Source organism: Ahaetulla prasina, chromosome 5 (genome assembly GCF_028640845.1).
Source record: "Ahaetulla prasina isolate Xishuangbanna chromosome 5, ASM2864084v1, whole genome shotgun sequence".
Taxonomy (NCBI): Eukaryota; Metazoa; Chordata; class Lepidosauria; order Squamata; family Colubridae; genus Ahaetulla; species Ahaetulla prasina.
The window spans coordinates 81,756,688-81,772,115 of NC_080543.1; the positions used below are offsets into that span (position 1 = coordinate 81,756,688).

Below are 15,428 nucleotides of genomic sequence, written 5' to 3' on the forward strand. Positions count from 1 at the left end.
CAATTGTTCTATCCATTCAGCCAGGGACGGAATCAATGGTTTTTGTTCAGGGAGTTCGGGAATGGGGACAAATTCTTGACCAGAGGCAATTTTAAATGGGGTGAATCCAGTGCTGCTATGAACAGAATTATTGTAAGCTACCTCCGCAAATGGTAATAAGTCTGCCCAATTATCTTGTTGATAGTTAATGTAACATCGTAAGTATTGTTCCAGTACTGAGTTCGAGCGTTCACAGCCACCATTAGTCTGAGGATGATGGGAGGAGCTTAAACCTTGGGTGGAGCCTATCAACCACAAGAATTCTCTCCAAAATTTAGAAGTGAATTGCACCCCTCTGTCTGAGATTATTCGTTTAGGAACCCCATGGAGTCTGTAGATGTGTTGGACAAACAGTTTTGCCAACGTTTTTGAAGAAGGAATTTTGGAACATGGGATAAAGTGCACTTGTTTGGAGAACAGGTCAGTAACCACCCAGATTACTGTATTTCCTCCACTTTCAGGTAATTCCACTATGAAATCCATGGAAATTTCTTTCCATGGGGCTTCTGGACGGGCTACTGTTTGCAGCAACCCAGGAGGTTTACCTGGTGGTCTTTTAGCTGATGCACAAACAGGACAGCTTGCTATATAGGATTCAATATCTTTTTTAAGACCTGGCCACCAAAACTGTCTTTTCAGGAGGTGTAAGGTTTTGATGAATCCAAAATGGCCAGCCATTTTAGCATCATGACAACGTAGAAGTATGACCTCTCTCAGAGATGCAGGCACGAGAACTTTGCTCCCACCCAAGCTAGTCCATCGCGAAGAGTGCACTCGTGCGAATGAGCTAAGAACCAGTCATCCTTGTTTAAGGCTTCCTTGAGCGAATTGGTGAGGTCGTCTGGTAACATTGGATCGGTATGAGCTTGGGTACGAGTAATCGCCGGGGCTGCTAACTGTTGCACTGGGAGTATAGGTCGTGCTACTTCCTTGCGAGTACTGTTGTACTGAGGTAAACGGGAAAGGGCATCCGCGAGGAAGTTCTTTCCCCCAGGAATGTAGCACAAGGCAAAATTAAAGCGGTTAAAGTATTGGGTCCATCGAGCTTGTTTTGGTGATAGCTTTCTGGGAGTTTTCAGGGCTTCTAAGTTTTTATGATCAGTCCATACTTCAAAAGGGTGTTTGGCCCCCTCTAAGAATTGTCTCCATGTTTGGAGAGCCCAGTGCACTGCAAAAGCCTCCTTTTCCCAGATGGCCCATCTCTGTTCTGTTTCAGTGAGTTTACGAGATGTGTAAGCACATGGTTGTAGCTCACCTTTAGCATTGGTTTGGAGTAAAACTGCTCCGACTGCTACGTCGCTAGCATCAGCTTGAACCACGAATGGGGATTCCATGTCAGGGTGCTTGAGGACAGGCTCGTGAACAATCGCTTCAACTTCTCAAAAGCGGCCTGACACTCCATTGACCACTTCAGTGGTAAGGATGGTTTGGGTTTAGTATTTCCTCTTGTTTTGAGGAGATTGGTGATTGGCAGGGCAATGTCAGCAAAGAGGAATAAATTGGCGATAAAAATTAGCAAATCCCAGAAAGCTCTGTAATTGTTTGCGGGTGCGAGGAGGTGCCCACTCTAGTACTGCTCGGACTTTGGCAGGGTCCATCTCCAAGCCATCAGAGGAAATACGGTATCCCAGATAGTCGATTTTGATTGGTGGAATTCACATTTCGACAATTTTGCATAAAGTTCAGCGGCCAGCAATTTTTTAAGTACTGCTCTTACTAGCTTCACATGCTCCTCCATGGTTTCAGTGTAGATAAGTATGTCATCAAGATAAACAAGAACCCCTTTAAACAAGTGTTCATGGAGAACCTCATTTATTAGTTGCATGAAAACTGCTGGGGCCTTGCAACCCAAATGGTAAGACTCGAATTGAAAGCAACCAAGGGACAATTGAATGCCGTTTTCCATTCATCCCTTCCTTTATGCGTATTCTGTAATACGCTTCTCGTAAGTCCAATTTAGTAAAGAACTTTCCGTTGGCCAAGTGGGCGAGCATGTCTTTCATAAGAGGCATGGGGTATACATTTTCCACGCACATACAGTTCAGATTTCTATAGTCAACTATCAAGCGAAAGGTGCCATCTTTCTTTTCCCGGAACATGACTGGGGCTGCAACCCGAGGCCTAGCCAGTTGAATGAATCCTCGTTCTAAATTTTTATCTATGAAGTTCCGTAATTCCCCTAATTCTTTTTGGGTCATGGGGTAAGATTTCGGTTTCGGGAGTTTCACTCCTGGTAGAATGTCTATTGCACAGTCTGTGGGCCTATGGGGAGGCAGTACGTCAGAGGCCTTTTCACTAAAAACCTCTCGTAGGTCCCAGTACTCTTTAGGAATTTTTTCCTCCCCCTCTAGGCGCTCAACCATCGCCCCTAGTTTCTCAGGGCAATCAGGATCAGGGGTTTTTGAAATTATGTTCTTCTTCTTTTGTGCCTTTGTGCGAAGTCGCACCACCCCTGTTCTCCAGTTTATTTTAGGGTTCTATTTTCGGAGCCACGAGAGACCCAGCACGAGAGGTTGGTCCATCCCTGGAGCAACTATGAAGTTTATGATTTCTTTATGGTCATCTATGGTCATCTCTATGGGCTCTGTCACAAAGTGGGCTGGGCCTCCCCCCGCTATCGATCCATCTAGTTGGCAGAAGGCTATGGGCCTGCTCAATGTTTTTAGTCTTAGTTCCATTCTCTCCACCACCTCGGGGCTTAAGATACATCGGGTACACCCAGAGTCTAAGAGGGCTAGCATTTCCCCTTCCATCCCTCAGGATGTGATATGCAGTTGTACAGGAGCAGTGAGGGCCCCTTTCCAACTCACCAAGAGGTCCTCATCCGATTCCGAAGATGGCTCGGTGTCATCTGACCCGGTCGGAGTCCCAAATTCCTTCTCGATGGGAGGAGCGTTCTTTGCGTAATCTGTTCCACTCTTTGCGACCTCTCGTGATTTTGGTTCCACCTGCGCCGTTGGTTTTTTGCCACTAGGGGTCGCCTTTGGCGGCAGCTTCGCCCGACAATCAGCGGCTCGGTGGCCTTCTTTTCCACATCTGAAACAGCCCGTGGGTTTCTTCTTCCCACTTTCCACTGCAATAGAATCTCTGGTCGGTTTCCTCAGGAACTGAGTTGGGGTTTGCCTCCAACTACGATCGCTTCGCAGGCGGTCCTTGGCTAGGTCTATCTCCATTTCTGCTGCCAGGGTGTACCAGCCATGCAGGGTAGTTGGGGATGCTCGGGCTCTACACAATTTATATAGATCTCCATTTAGGCCGTCTTTGTATAAATCCAAAAGAGCCACTTCCGACCACCCTCTCATGAGAGGTGCCAGGTCGCTGAACTCTTGGTTGTAGTCAGTCACTGGTCTCTTCCCTTGTCTGATGGACATCATGCGAATCTTGGCCTTTTGCTCTGCCAAGGGGTCCTCAAATCTCATTCTCAGGGCTGCCATAAAATGGTGGTAGTTCCTCAGGAGAGGGGAATTCTCTTGGTACAAGGTCACGTACCAGGAAGCCGCCCTCCCACTCAAGACTTGAGTCACGCTTCTCACTTTAGAGGCTTCTGACAAATAATCCTCGCCCCATTCTTGCATGTGGCTGTCCACTATAGCCTGGAATAAGCTTACTTCTTTAGGGTCTCCATCAAATTTTCTGGGAATTTGGGGAATTTTAGGGTTTTTTTTCCTGCAAGGTAACGTTTGTGCAGTGGGGGTCCCCTGACCCCTACCCAGATCTGTGGCCCCTGGAGAACGCAGCCCAGGCTCTCGTTCTTCCTGAATATTTCTGCTGTATGGTGTTTCCCTGGTGGCCATCAAAATTTCTGTTTCCACATCCTCCCTCTCCCCCCAGGGGTTTTGGGTGGGGTCTTCATACCTTTCACGCTCTTTCTGTCGCTCTTTTGCCTCACGATACAGTCTGACGGCTTCTGCAATTTGTAATTTATCCTTAATTTGCTCCTCCTGTCGCCAAGCAGAGAGTTTCTTATGTAGTTTTTTCAGTGTCCCCAGCCACTCTGTAGAAATTTCTGAGTATTTGGGAGGGTCCGTTGTGGCTGCCAAGGCTGCTCCTGTCTCCTCCAGCTCATCTTCTGAGGTTGGCTTTCTCCCCAGAAAAGATTCGTTATCAACTCCTCTATGATAGTCCTGGGATGAGATGTCTGCCAGCTGCTCCTCATTAGGTTCGCATTCGTGCTCCGACATCGTTAAGGAAAAAAAAAAAAGTTTTTCAGTCCCCTCGGTTGTGATCCGGGATGACTGATTTTGGGTGAGTTCCAGCTTAATGTCAGCCTGCCCCAGATCAGTGTTTGAGAAAATAAAAACCCAACTTCATCATGTTGAAGAATTTGGTAATTTATATCATACAAGTCTGGATGCAGTGGAAAGCAAAGCTGGAACTGGAAGTAAATCAAAACCCCAGAGTCATATTCTCTCCTGAACCCTCCCCCTACTAGAGGTCATACAGTAATAGTCCAATGTCTTCTTTCTCCTCAGCCACGTGTAGTTTCACTTCCGATATTCTCCCTCTGTCAATCTTCTGAATGGAATGTGGAATCAGCAGCTGCTGTTTCATTCACGCGCCAACACAATTCAAACCTCTGGTTTTGAAAATGGCATTTCCCCTCTCCCCCACATACAATGTCAGCCGACGCTGGGAACAGTGAAAACCTCCCCCCCTTCTCCATAAAGCATGTAAGACAATCAGTAGAGCAAACTTTTAACAAGGTAATAAAATAGTAATAAAATAGTCAGATAATCTAGTAGTAGTAATCTAAATTAAAGCGGAGGCTGAGAGAAGATTAATGAAATATAGAAAATATGTTAAGAGAGAGATATAAACACTATTATTATTATGACTATTAGGATTATTATGTTTAATATTACTATTATATTCTTGTTAAAAGATATGTTAAGAGGGAGAAGTGAATATATTTATTTTGTTCAATATTAGTATTGTAAAATCAGATAATTAATATTGATGTAATGAACACTGTTGTAAACTTTGATTATTGCTGCACAAAGTTATTTGTACCGAGACGACACACTGTTTAATGAAAGATGGAATTATTATTCTAAAAAATAAAAAAATATTAAAAACAACAAACTCATGGTTGTGTTCATAACTGTATTATAGGTAGTAATATATTAAACAAATTGGGAGCACTGATTCAAATAACTGCCTGTTCAAGATGTAAATCTGCTACAGTCTTTCCACCTTTCCCCCCCAAGATCCTTGTAAGGATAAATGTAAAAAAAAATCCCATGCAAACTGTCTGAGATTCCTAGAATAAAGATGGAACAGTAAAATTCTTATGTCGATAAATTATTTGACGGATATTTATGCACACAAGTGCAGCTATTAGCTGTAGTATTTTAATAAGTGGTATAGTAATTAGTAATAGTAATTATTCATATAGAAAGGTAAGTTTGCTTTCATATAGATGTATATAAGTTGCAAGGTATCATTTTGACTGCACCTGCTTTGTAGGTTAAATGGGAAACTTATATTTGCTTGTTAATAGCTGCTGGTTTTTTTGTCTGTTGCCTGTTGCCAGCAAGAATTGCAGTTCTGCATGTTAATGAGTGAATGAACCACAAATACTAACGGATGCTAGAGAGAAAGAAAGGCATCCTGCCAACCCGCACAGTACCTAGCCACACTTTTCATGTTTCATAAGGGATTGTGAGGATATTGGAAATGAGGAGCAGGAGCAATTCTGGAGTCCGCCTAGATGGCTACGCTCGGCTTGTTCAACAGACAATTTTGAATCATCAGGTGAGTACAGTAGATGACCTGTTATGATTTGGTACATCTCTAGATTTGTTGGCTCTTTAAATAAATGTACTGTGTCAAATATTTGAGGTTATTTAGAATTTTTTCCCCTATTGCATGGCATCAAAGCGAATGAGAACTTCATTCTATTAGAATGTGTGTGGTGGGGGAGAGTTCACTTGAACCCAGATAATTCTCTATCTCTATGTCTTTGCTCTTAATCAGGGCTTCTGGGGTTGTTTTTTTTAAGCAAAAGATTCTGCAAGCTGATCAAAGTTCAACTCCCCTATTTTTAAAGAAGTCTTAACCTTTAGTTTTGTATGAATAGGTGTTTGTGACTAAGTGCCAACATACTACAAGAAACATTGATCTTATCTTTGGTTAAAATCAGAAGCTTTGTAGATTTCTGAGTAATTCTACTAATCTATTCCAAATTTTGAGGCATCTGAAAAAGCTTTAAACGGTTTAGAGTGAAAAGGCAATGTGCCTGAATAAGAAATATGGCATATGGTCTCTACTTGTCTGCTTTGTGATCTTTCTGTAATCTGTACCATATTTTTCCAAAAATAAGACTCACCCCAAAAACAAGCCCTAGCCTAATTTTTTGGGTGGCCTGATATAAGCCCTACCCTGAAAATAAGCCCAGAGGGATGGGCATGGCCAGCACGAGAGACAGTGAGCGCATGGAGGCTGTGCAATGGCACAGGCACTGGCAGCAGGCAGAGGCATGGGGGATGGGGGAGGCAGATCCCGATGCCCCGCATGGATGTTTGTTTCCACCATCTCCGCAGGCAAGCTGAGAGCAAGCTGAGAGATGGTGGGACGGAGTGGGCAGCACTTTGGGATCGCCTCTGCCTCCACCTGGCTCTGCTGTGCACTTTTCGCCCAGAGGGAGACAAAAGCTTTGTCTGCTTGCAAAGGGGATGGAGCTAATCACTCCATTTCAAATCGTCCCCTTTGCAAGCACACAAGGCTTTCAGTCTCTGTCATTTTGCCATCTGTGCAAGAAGTTTTTGGTTGCCTATGGGGTACTTGGGAATGGAGTAAATTGCAATTAGGACAGTAATAATAAGAAACTATAAAACAACTAATATTCAAAAAATCAGTATAGCAGAGAACAGCAGTAGGAATATTTATTGAATTGAGTCTGGTTTTTAACTAATGCACAATATTTATTCATTAGATTTGTATTTATTTATTTGATTTGTGTGCCACCCTTCTCATCTGGAGGTGACTATTGAGATGGCATTGATTGTGCTTGTTGATTACCTTTTAGCAGAGTTCAGGCAGAGATAATGAAACTGTCCTGTTTTTGATCTCTTGGTGGCTTTTGATACTGTTGATCATAGTATCCTTCTGGAGTGGGATTAGGAGTGGGAAGCAGGGTGTACTAAGGGTTTATCTATTTTCTCTGTATTCAGGCCCATTTGGGGTTAATGAAGCAGGGGAGCTGGAGGCTTCTTCTGTTTTGAGTGCCTCAACGCTCAATGTCGTTGCCTCACATGTTTAGCATCTTCATAAGACTACCTGGTGATGCCATACATTATTGTGAGGTCCAGTATCATCACTATGTTGATGAAACTAGCTATATGTCTTGGCCAATGATCAGCTAGGTGATGCTGGAAAGACCTTGTCTCAATATCTAAAGGCTGTATGAATCTGGGTGCGAAAAAACAAACATAGGCTCAACTCTGACAAGACTGAGCATATTTCAACTCCCTAAGTTTGGAGTAGTTCCTTCTTTCCTCCTGAATGGGATTGCACTCCCTCTTCAGGACTGGTAGTCAATTTGGAGGCTTTTTTTGATTCATAGCTCCTGCTTGAACTGCTGTGATCAGGATGTCTTTTGCCCAAATTCATCTCATATGCCATATGAAGACAGGTAAACCCTTTATGTCAGTCATGCTTTGATCACTTCCCAATTGGGCTACTGTATTGCAATGTGGCGTCTATAGAGCTGCATTACATCTCTGAATATTTCACTGAATTTTTAAGAACTTTTCTAGTACATTAGAAGCTCTGTCATTCAGGAGTCTGATAAGGAAATCTCTGAAATGATGATTCAACAGGTCATGGGTTGTCTAGCATCTTCTAATATTATATGGTCAACAGAAAATCTTAGACAAAATGACAGTGTTAGAGTTAATTATCTTGCCTTTATCATAATGGATTTGCATTCTGCTCATTTTCCTGCAATCTCATACTTCAACCTGGTGAGTCTTACCAAATGGCAATTTAGAATGTATTAATTCTGTGTAAAAGCTTCCTGTTCACTAAAGAGAAGTAAATGGGACTTTGTGGTCATTGTCTCAGTGTGTTGTGTTTTTCATTTACATTTTTTTACAAAGTAACCCTATATTGTAGCTGGTATTGTTTCCTAATAGACTTTGTATATGTTAGTTAATTAAAAAGTAGCATGCCCACCATGGCCATCTGCTTTCATTATAGAGATTAGATTTGAAAAACAAAAATGTTCCTAATTCTCAGCTTTACTTCTCAACCACCATGGAACCGTAACTCTCTATATTCTATTTAATAAATTGCTTCTTATTTTCCTTCCATTCATTTTTAAAAAAATTAGAATCCAGTTACAGGACTACTTTCTGCCAGCACAGAGCAAAAAGATGCTTGGGTGCGAGATAATATATACAGCATTTTGGCTGTCTGGGGCCTAGGGATGGCCTACAGGAAGAATGCAGACCGGGATGAAGATAAAGCCAAAGCATATGAATTAGAACAGGTACAGATTATGACTACACTTATTTCCTTTTATGTGAAATATATACATAGGCAAATGGTACCAATGCTTTTCTAAAAATATGTCCTTCGTTTTAAATACATTACAAAATCTGTTAATTTGGAGGTAATGTTAAAACTTGAGAATTGAAAAAAGATAAAACATGGATTTTGAATAATAACAGCTTTCTTTTAAAGCTTTTGGTGTGCCATCTATTTTTTAATTCTATGATATCTTGATTAATTTGTCATAAATTGACAGCACATCTTTAATATGTCAAAATGTTATCTAAGACAGAGGTTCTGTGACCCATTCAAAATTGGATGCATGAGTGACTGGCTAGAGTATGTGTGTGTGCACATGCAGCTCAACTTGCACCAGAAGCAGGTTGGCAGCCACTTGAGCACATGCTGCTTGCATGTGCTGTTCATGCTGGCCCGCCACTCATGTGGCTCAGTTCCCCTTTATCCCCAGCTGTATCGTCAAGCTGCAAAGATTAGGGATCTAAGACAAGCGTTTTCTTAAATACCGGAAGAGTTCCAAAACACTGTATATAAATGCATAGACCTAGATACTCAATTTTTGCATGAATGCTGATCATTAGTTATACTGTAGATATACCTTCTAAAAATTAAATTGGATAGTAATGATTTTTCTTTTACTTCCATAGAATGTTGTGAAACTAATGCGGGGGCTCTTGCATTGTATGATGAGACAGGTAAAAATCAACATGAATCTTTATTAACTTAATTTATAAGTAGTGGCATAAAATTAAATTAAAGTGACTGTGAGTTTTGGTGTAAAGAAGAACACTCTTTAGTAGCCCTGGAATCCCTGTAAGATTGTGGAAAACAGCTGATTTTTGACAGTGTGATTCCCCCCTCCTCTTTATGGGACAGGAAAGGGTTATTGTCAGCCTCCGCTTATTATTCTAAGAGTATATTTACTTACTAGAATGTTCAGATGTTTTATTACTTCGTTAAAGGTTTTCTTGCTACTGATTGTCATGCATGATTTATAGGGGGGAAGGGTGGTTTGCAGTTCTTTAAACATCGGCTGTCATTTCGGGGAGAGAGAGAGAGATAATAGTTCAAATGGACTTGGCGCGTAAATCTGACGAGTGCTGCGTGCTTGGCATTCCATACAGATGAGTGACAGAAGAGTAACATCGGAAGTAAAGCACTCCGTGGCCAAGGAGGAAAAGGACATTGGATTATGACTGTTTGAACTTTGGAGGGAGGAGGGTTTATGAGAGGATATACTTTTGTACAGTTGCAATTACTTTCAGTTCTGGCTTAGCTTTCATTGCTATCGGACATGCTTAGTAAAAATTACCAATATCTATAATCCTATGAAGTTGGGTTTTTATTTTCTTAAGCAGTGATCGGAGGCAAGCTTAAAGTTATAATCAATGTATTAAGTTTCTGTTATATATCTATTTATAGTACTACTTTAAATGGTTCCAAGGTTCCCCTCCCTGCCCCAAAATCTGACCAAAACTGTTCAGTTCCAGTCAGTATATGTCAACTACACGTGCAATTTATAGATCACATAAGTAAATAACAAAGTACGCTTTCTTAGCTACAGTAAATGTTTAGTTCCATCCAGTCACCTCAACTTTCCCCAAATTGAAGGACTATAAATTAAGATAGATAGTTAGATAGTTAGATAGACAGACAGATAAATAGATAAATAAAAATGGGAAATGAAGTCTTGCTTATTTTTAGATTGAAATTAGTTGTTTAGGTAGCCATTTTTTTTCTTGTTCTCCATTTTGTTTATTTTGATAAGAACATGATCATGGATTGGTTTAGCAATTGTATCAAACTCAAGTTTGCTTCCATGATATTTTAGGCATGATGTATTGGCCACATTTAGAGTAATTTATATCCCTGTTTAGCAGCTGAGAATTAAGAATACTACCTAATTCTACTAATTCCAAATTTTGTATTTTGGTAGTTATCCCAATGTGATGTAAAATATATCTAATTACAGAGTGACTGAAAGTTAAGCTTTCATTTATTTATTTTTAAATCCAAGGTATTACTGTTGCAGTAATATGCTACCACACTAGACTGAATGATTCCATTCAGAAGTAATCTGCTCAATTAAATTTGGGTTTTGATAAATATTTTGAATAAGAATGAGAAAAAGTCAGTCTGGTATAGTGGTTAGGTACCAGGCTAGAAATGCGGAGATCATAAGTTCTAGTCTTGCCTTAAGCGTAAAGCCAGTTGGTGACTTTATTTAGTTATTTATTAAATTTACCTGTCTTTGAGCAAGTTACTTTCTCTCAACCCTAGAAGGAAGGCAGTGGCAAATCATTTCTGATATTTAGCCAAAAACCCTGCAAGAACTAATCTAGGCAGTTGCTAAAAGTCAGAACTGATTCAAAGATGTGCACACATGCATGCACAATATTTTATTAAAGTTTTGTTGATCAAAGCTTCTGAAATTAAACTATGCCAAAATTTGGGTTCTGAGACAAAATCGTAATTATGAAAGTTTGTGCTTCAAAAACTGATTTTGGAATGTTGCCTGATTTCCTTAGGTAGATAAGGTTGAAAAGTTCAAGCACACTCAGAGTACCAAGGATTGCTTGCATGCCAAATATAACACGGCCACTTGTGGAACAGTAGTTGCAGATGACAAGTGGGGACATCTACAAGTAGATGCAACTTCCCTTTACCTTCTCTTCCTGGCTCAGATGACAGCATCAGGTAAGCTATGTCATAATAATAGTGACCTTTGGAATCTTCTAAGTTCAGTGTTGTCATATCAGCTAGCTGTAAAAAAAAATAATTAACTTCAATATTTGACTTAATGTTTTGCAATACTCAATAAGCAGGAGTGGATAAGTTGGCATTCATACCTATAGTAGCTGTCTAAAATTCTTAGTCTTCCTCATCCTTAAGAAGGTCATCTATTACGTGTTGTTTTCTGAGATATTTTAACTGGGTTTAAGTATGAATTGTAAACAGATTGTTCTGCAAAGAATTGTATTTTAAGGAAAGCACTTATATGCCCATGCTTTTTTCAAAATTTGTTTATGTGAGAAATTTCCTATAAGAATGATAAACTACTGAATGGAGTAAAAACACTTCATTTTATTATATGTGATTTATGTTAAATGTTTTAATAATAGTTCTTTCTTAATCAGGATTGCGTATTATTTTTACACTTGATGAAGTGGCCTTTATACAGAATCTTGTATTTTATATCGAGGCTGCCTATAAAGTTGCTGTAAGTATTTTCATGGGCATTCCAAATCCAGAGTTTGTATAATTTGAAATCTCCCTGTCAGAAACTTAATAATGATAGTCATCTCCTTATCCTGTTTAATCTCTATAAAGTTGGAGAGTTCTTAGCTACTTTACTCAAGAGATCTCCTTAGCCCAGCTCTAGGAAAATAGAAAGGAACATGCTTTGGATCCTCCTGTCCAAATTCCAGAAATGTAGAATGCCACAAATCTTGTTCCAGTTCTGGAATACAAGGGGTAACTATGTAACTATGGAATCTTGCATATAGGAAGGGCTTTAAATGTTATTTTTTTTCTCAAACCAAAAGTCAACAATCAAAGAATTCCAGATAAAATCCATATAGTCAGCCTAGCTAAACCGATCCTTATAGCCTTTCTAAATAAGCTCTTGACTCTCCCCATGTTCATTGTGAAGAGCCTGGTTGAAAAGAGATAATCTGAGGATGTTCATAACCAAGCCCTGATTCTGCTTCCATCTGTTTTTTCCTTTCCCTTTCCCTTTCCCTTTCCTTTTCTTTTTCCTTTTCCTTTTCCTTTTCCTTTTCTCTTTCCTTTCCTTTCCTTTTTTCTTTTTCTTCTTTTCTCAGAGCATTTATCCTGAGGTTTATGGAATGTGGGGAACCAACATCTTTGAGGAGAAATATTTTTCATCTGCTCCTCGTGCAAACACTCATGTACATAATTTTGAACTAGAGCCTATAAAGTGACAGTTTTCAACTTGATTGACTTGGTTGGCAGCTCTATATTGTTTACAATAATCTAATACAGATATTTTTGGATCTGTCTTTTTTAAATGTCCTTGTTCTTTTTTTGTTTGTTTGTTTCAGGATTATGGCATGTGGGAACGTGGTGACAAGACAAATCAGGGTATTCCTGAGTTGAATGCAAGCTCTGTTGGAATGGCAAAAGTAGGAATGTTTCTGGTTTTTTTATAAAGAGATCAGAAATAATTATAGCCACTTGTAAGTTAATTGAAACTTAGAGACCTATACCTATAGACTTAACAAAGCTTATTTCTGAGTATTCACATGTTTATTTCTAATCTTGAAATAAAAAAAAACTGTAATAACTGATAGATTTATTACTGATTTGATAAGGATCTTGATAAATTTTCTGGCTGTGAAAGTATAATACGTGCAAATAAGCCAGTGGATAAGGACGAACTGAGGTTTTGGGGATAGGGAAATCAACAAACTAGATTTTGCAGCCCAGCTGAGCCGCTACGGAGGGAGGAGGCGGGGCCGGCTAGGCTCCGGGAAGGCAAAGCAGGGCGTTCGTCACGGGATAGACTGCTGGGATCCACGGGATAGACTGCTGCTGGAGCTGGAGGCTCGAAGGAAGGGAAGGAGAGGGGTGGTGGAGCTCAAGGTTCTTTAGCCCTAGACACCTGCCCGCTAGAAGGGAGGAGATCGGGCCGGCCAGTCTCCGGGAAGGTAGACGGGCGGATTCTTACCGGGATAGACTGCTGCTGGAGCTGGAGGCTCGAAGGAAGGGAAGGGAGGGTGGCTGAGGACGGGCTCGTTTAAGGCTCTTCAAAGCAGCCCTGCTGAACCGCTACGGAGGGAGGAGGCGGGGCCGGCTAGGCTCAGGAAGGCAAAGCAGGAGGCGTTCGTCCACGGGATAGACTGCTGCTGGAGCTGGAGGCTCGAAGGAAGGGAAGGGAGGGTGGCTGAGGACGGGCTCGTTTAAGGCTCTTCCAAAGCAGCCCTGCTAAACCGCTTCTGGAAGGGAGGGAGGCGGGGCCGCAGTAACTGAGAAAAGCCTGGCGAGGCGGCTGGGCTACCTTCTGGCCTCATGAGTCGGCCGTCCGTCCGTCCGTCACTTCTCGGCTCGGCAGCCGGTTTTGAAAAAGGTTCCGTCGCTGGGTTTGGGACTTTTGTTTTTAAAAAAACACCACCTTCCCTTTTCTCCCTAGTTGGGGCGTTTTCCCAGTTCCTGTTTTTTCCGCCTTGCCTGTTGAGTTTTACCTGACAAGTTTCTTGCGCTTCCTCGACCTCCCTCCTCCTCCGTCCCTTTCCCTTCCCCTCCCTCCCTCCCTGTCTTGTTTGTAGCCCCAGCGTCCCCTTTCGGTTGTATTTAAATCCAGAGCTTGAAACCTCCTCAGTGGGAGGAGAGGAAGCGTCGATTTGGCAGCTGACCGCACTTGCACGGGCTGGGTAAGGAGAGCCCTAGGCGGCCTGCGGCGCCGGGGAGGAGAAAAGAAGAAGCAGCCAAGAAAAAGGGGTGGGGTGGGGTGGGGAAATGAATTTAGGAGGCGGCGTGTGTGTGTGTGTGTGTGTGTGTGTGTGTGTGTGTGTGTGTGTCATACCGTCACCCGCGAGGAATGCCAGCTATTTCTTTGAAGGCGGGTGTGTAGCCAGGCGCCTCCTTCCTTCGCTTGAAACCGGGAGGTTTCACTCTTCGCTCCCTGCGTGTGTATTTGTCAACAATTATAACTCTTGATTGGGGTCCCTTGCCTTGCCTCGCCTCTCCCTCGTGCCCTCTCTGTCAACGCTGTCAACAATTATAACTAACGCGGGTAATTGTGCGTGAGGGGTGTCTTGGCGTGTGTCCACATAGGAATAAGTACGCATGCGCGCGCACTAACGAGAGCTAGCTGCCTGCGGTAGAAAGGACTCGCTGCAAGAGGAAGGGCTGAACGGCTTGGCTCGAGTATAAGCCGAGGGGGCGCTTTTCAGCACAAAAAACGTGCTGAAAAACTCGGCTTATACTCGAGTATATACGGTAATTTATATCCCTGTTTAGCAGCTGAGAATTAAGAATACTACCTAATTCTACTAATTCCAAATTTTGTATTTTGGTAGTTATCCCAATGTGATGTAAAATATATCTAATTACAGAGTGACTGAAAGTTAAGCTTTCATTTATTTATTTTTAAATCCAAGGTATTACTGTTGCAGTAATATGCTACCACACTAGACTGAATGATTCCATTCAGAAGTAATCTGCTCAATTAAATTTGGGTTTTGATAAATATTTTGAATAAGAATGAGAAAAAGTCAGTCTGGTATAGTGGTTAGGTACCAGGCTAGAAATGCGGAGATCATAAGTTCTAGTCTTGCCTTAAGCGTAAAGCCAGTTGGTGACTTTATTTAGTTATTTATTAAATTTACCTGTCTTTGAGCAAGTTACTTTCTCTCAACCCTAGAAGGAAGGCAGTGGCAAATCATTTCTGATATTTAGCCAAAAACCCTGCAAGAACTAATCTAGGCAGTTGCTAAAAGTCAGAACTGATTCAAAGATGTGCACACATGCATGCACAATATTTTATTAAAGTTTTGTTGATCAAAGCTTCTGAAATTAAACTATGCCAAAATTTGGGTTCTGAGACAAAATCGTAATTATGAAAGTTTGTGCTTCAAAAACTGATTTTGGAATGTTGCCTGATTTCCTTAGGTAGATAAGGTTGAAAAGTTCAAGCACACTCAGAGTACCAAGGATTGCTTGCATGCCAAATATAACACGGCCACTTGTGGAACAGTAGTTGCAGATGACAAGTGGGGACATCTACAAGTAGATGCAACTTCCCTTTACCTTCTCTTCCTGGCTCAGATGACAGCATCAGGTAAGCTATGTCATAATAATAGTGACCTTTGGAATCTTCTAAGTTCAGTGTTGTCATATCAGCTAGCTGTAAAAAA

At 41.4% G+C, this 15,428-nt stretch overlaps 1 protein-coding gene across 1 annotated transcript in view; it reads left to right on the plus strand.

Annotated features, from left to right (window-relative positions):
- Positions 1-15,428, plus strand: part of PHKA2 (phosphorylase kinase regulatory subunit alpha 2) — a 361,986-nt gene that overhangs the window by 29,438 nt on the left and 317,120 nt on the right. The window contains exons 2-7 of the mRNA XM_058186862.1: positions 5,573-5,793; positions 8,372-8,530; positions 9,198-9,245; positions 11,079-11,247; positions 11,688-11,770; positions 12,615-12,695. Of these exons, the coding sequence (XP_058042845.1) occupies positions 5,716-5,793; positions 8,372-8,530; positions 9,198-9,245; positions 11,079-11,247; positions 11,688-11,770; positions 12,615-12,695 (618 nt within the window). The 5' untranslated portion in view covers positions 5,573-5,715. The remainder of the gene's footprint in view (positions 1-5,572; positions 5,794-8,371; positions 8,531-9,197; positions 9,246-11,078; positions 11,248-11,687; positions 11,771-12,614; positions 12,696-15,428) is intronic.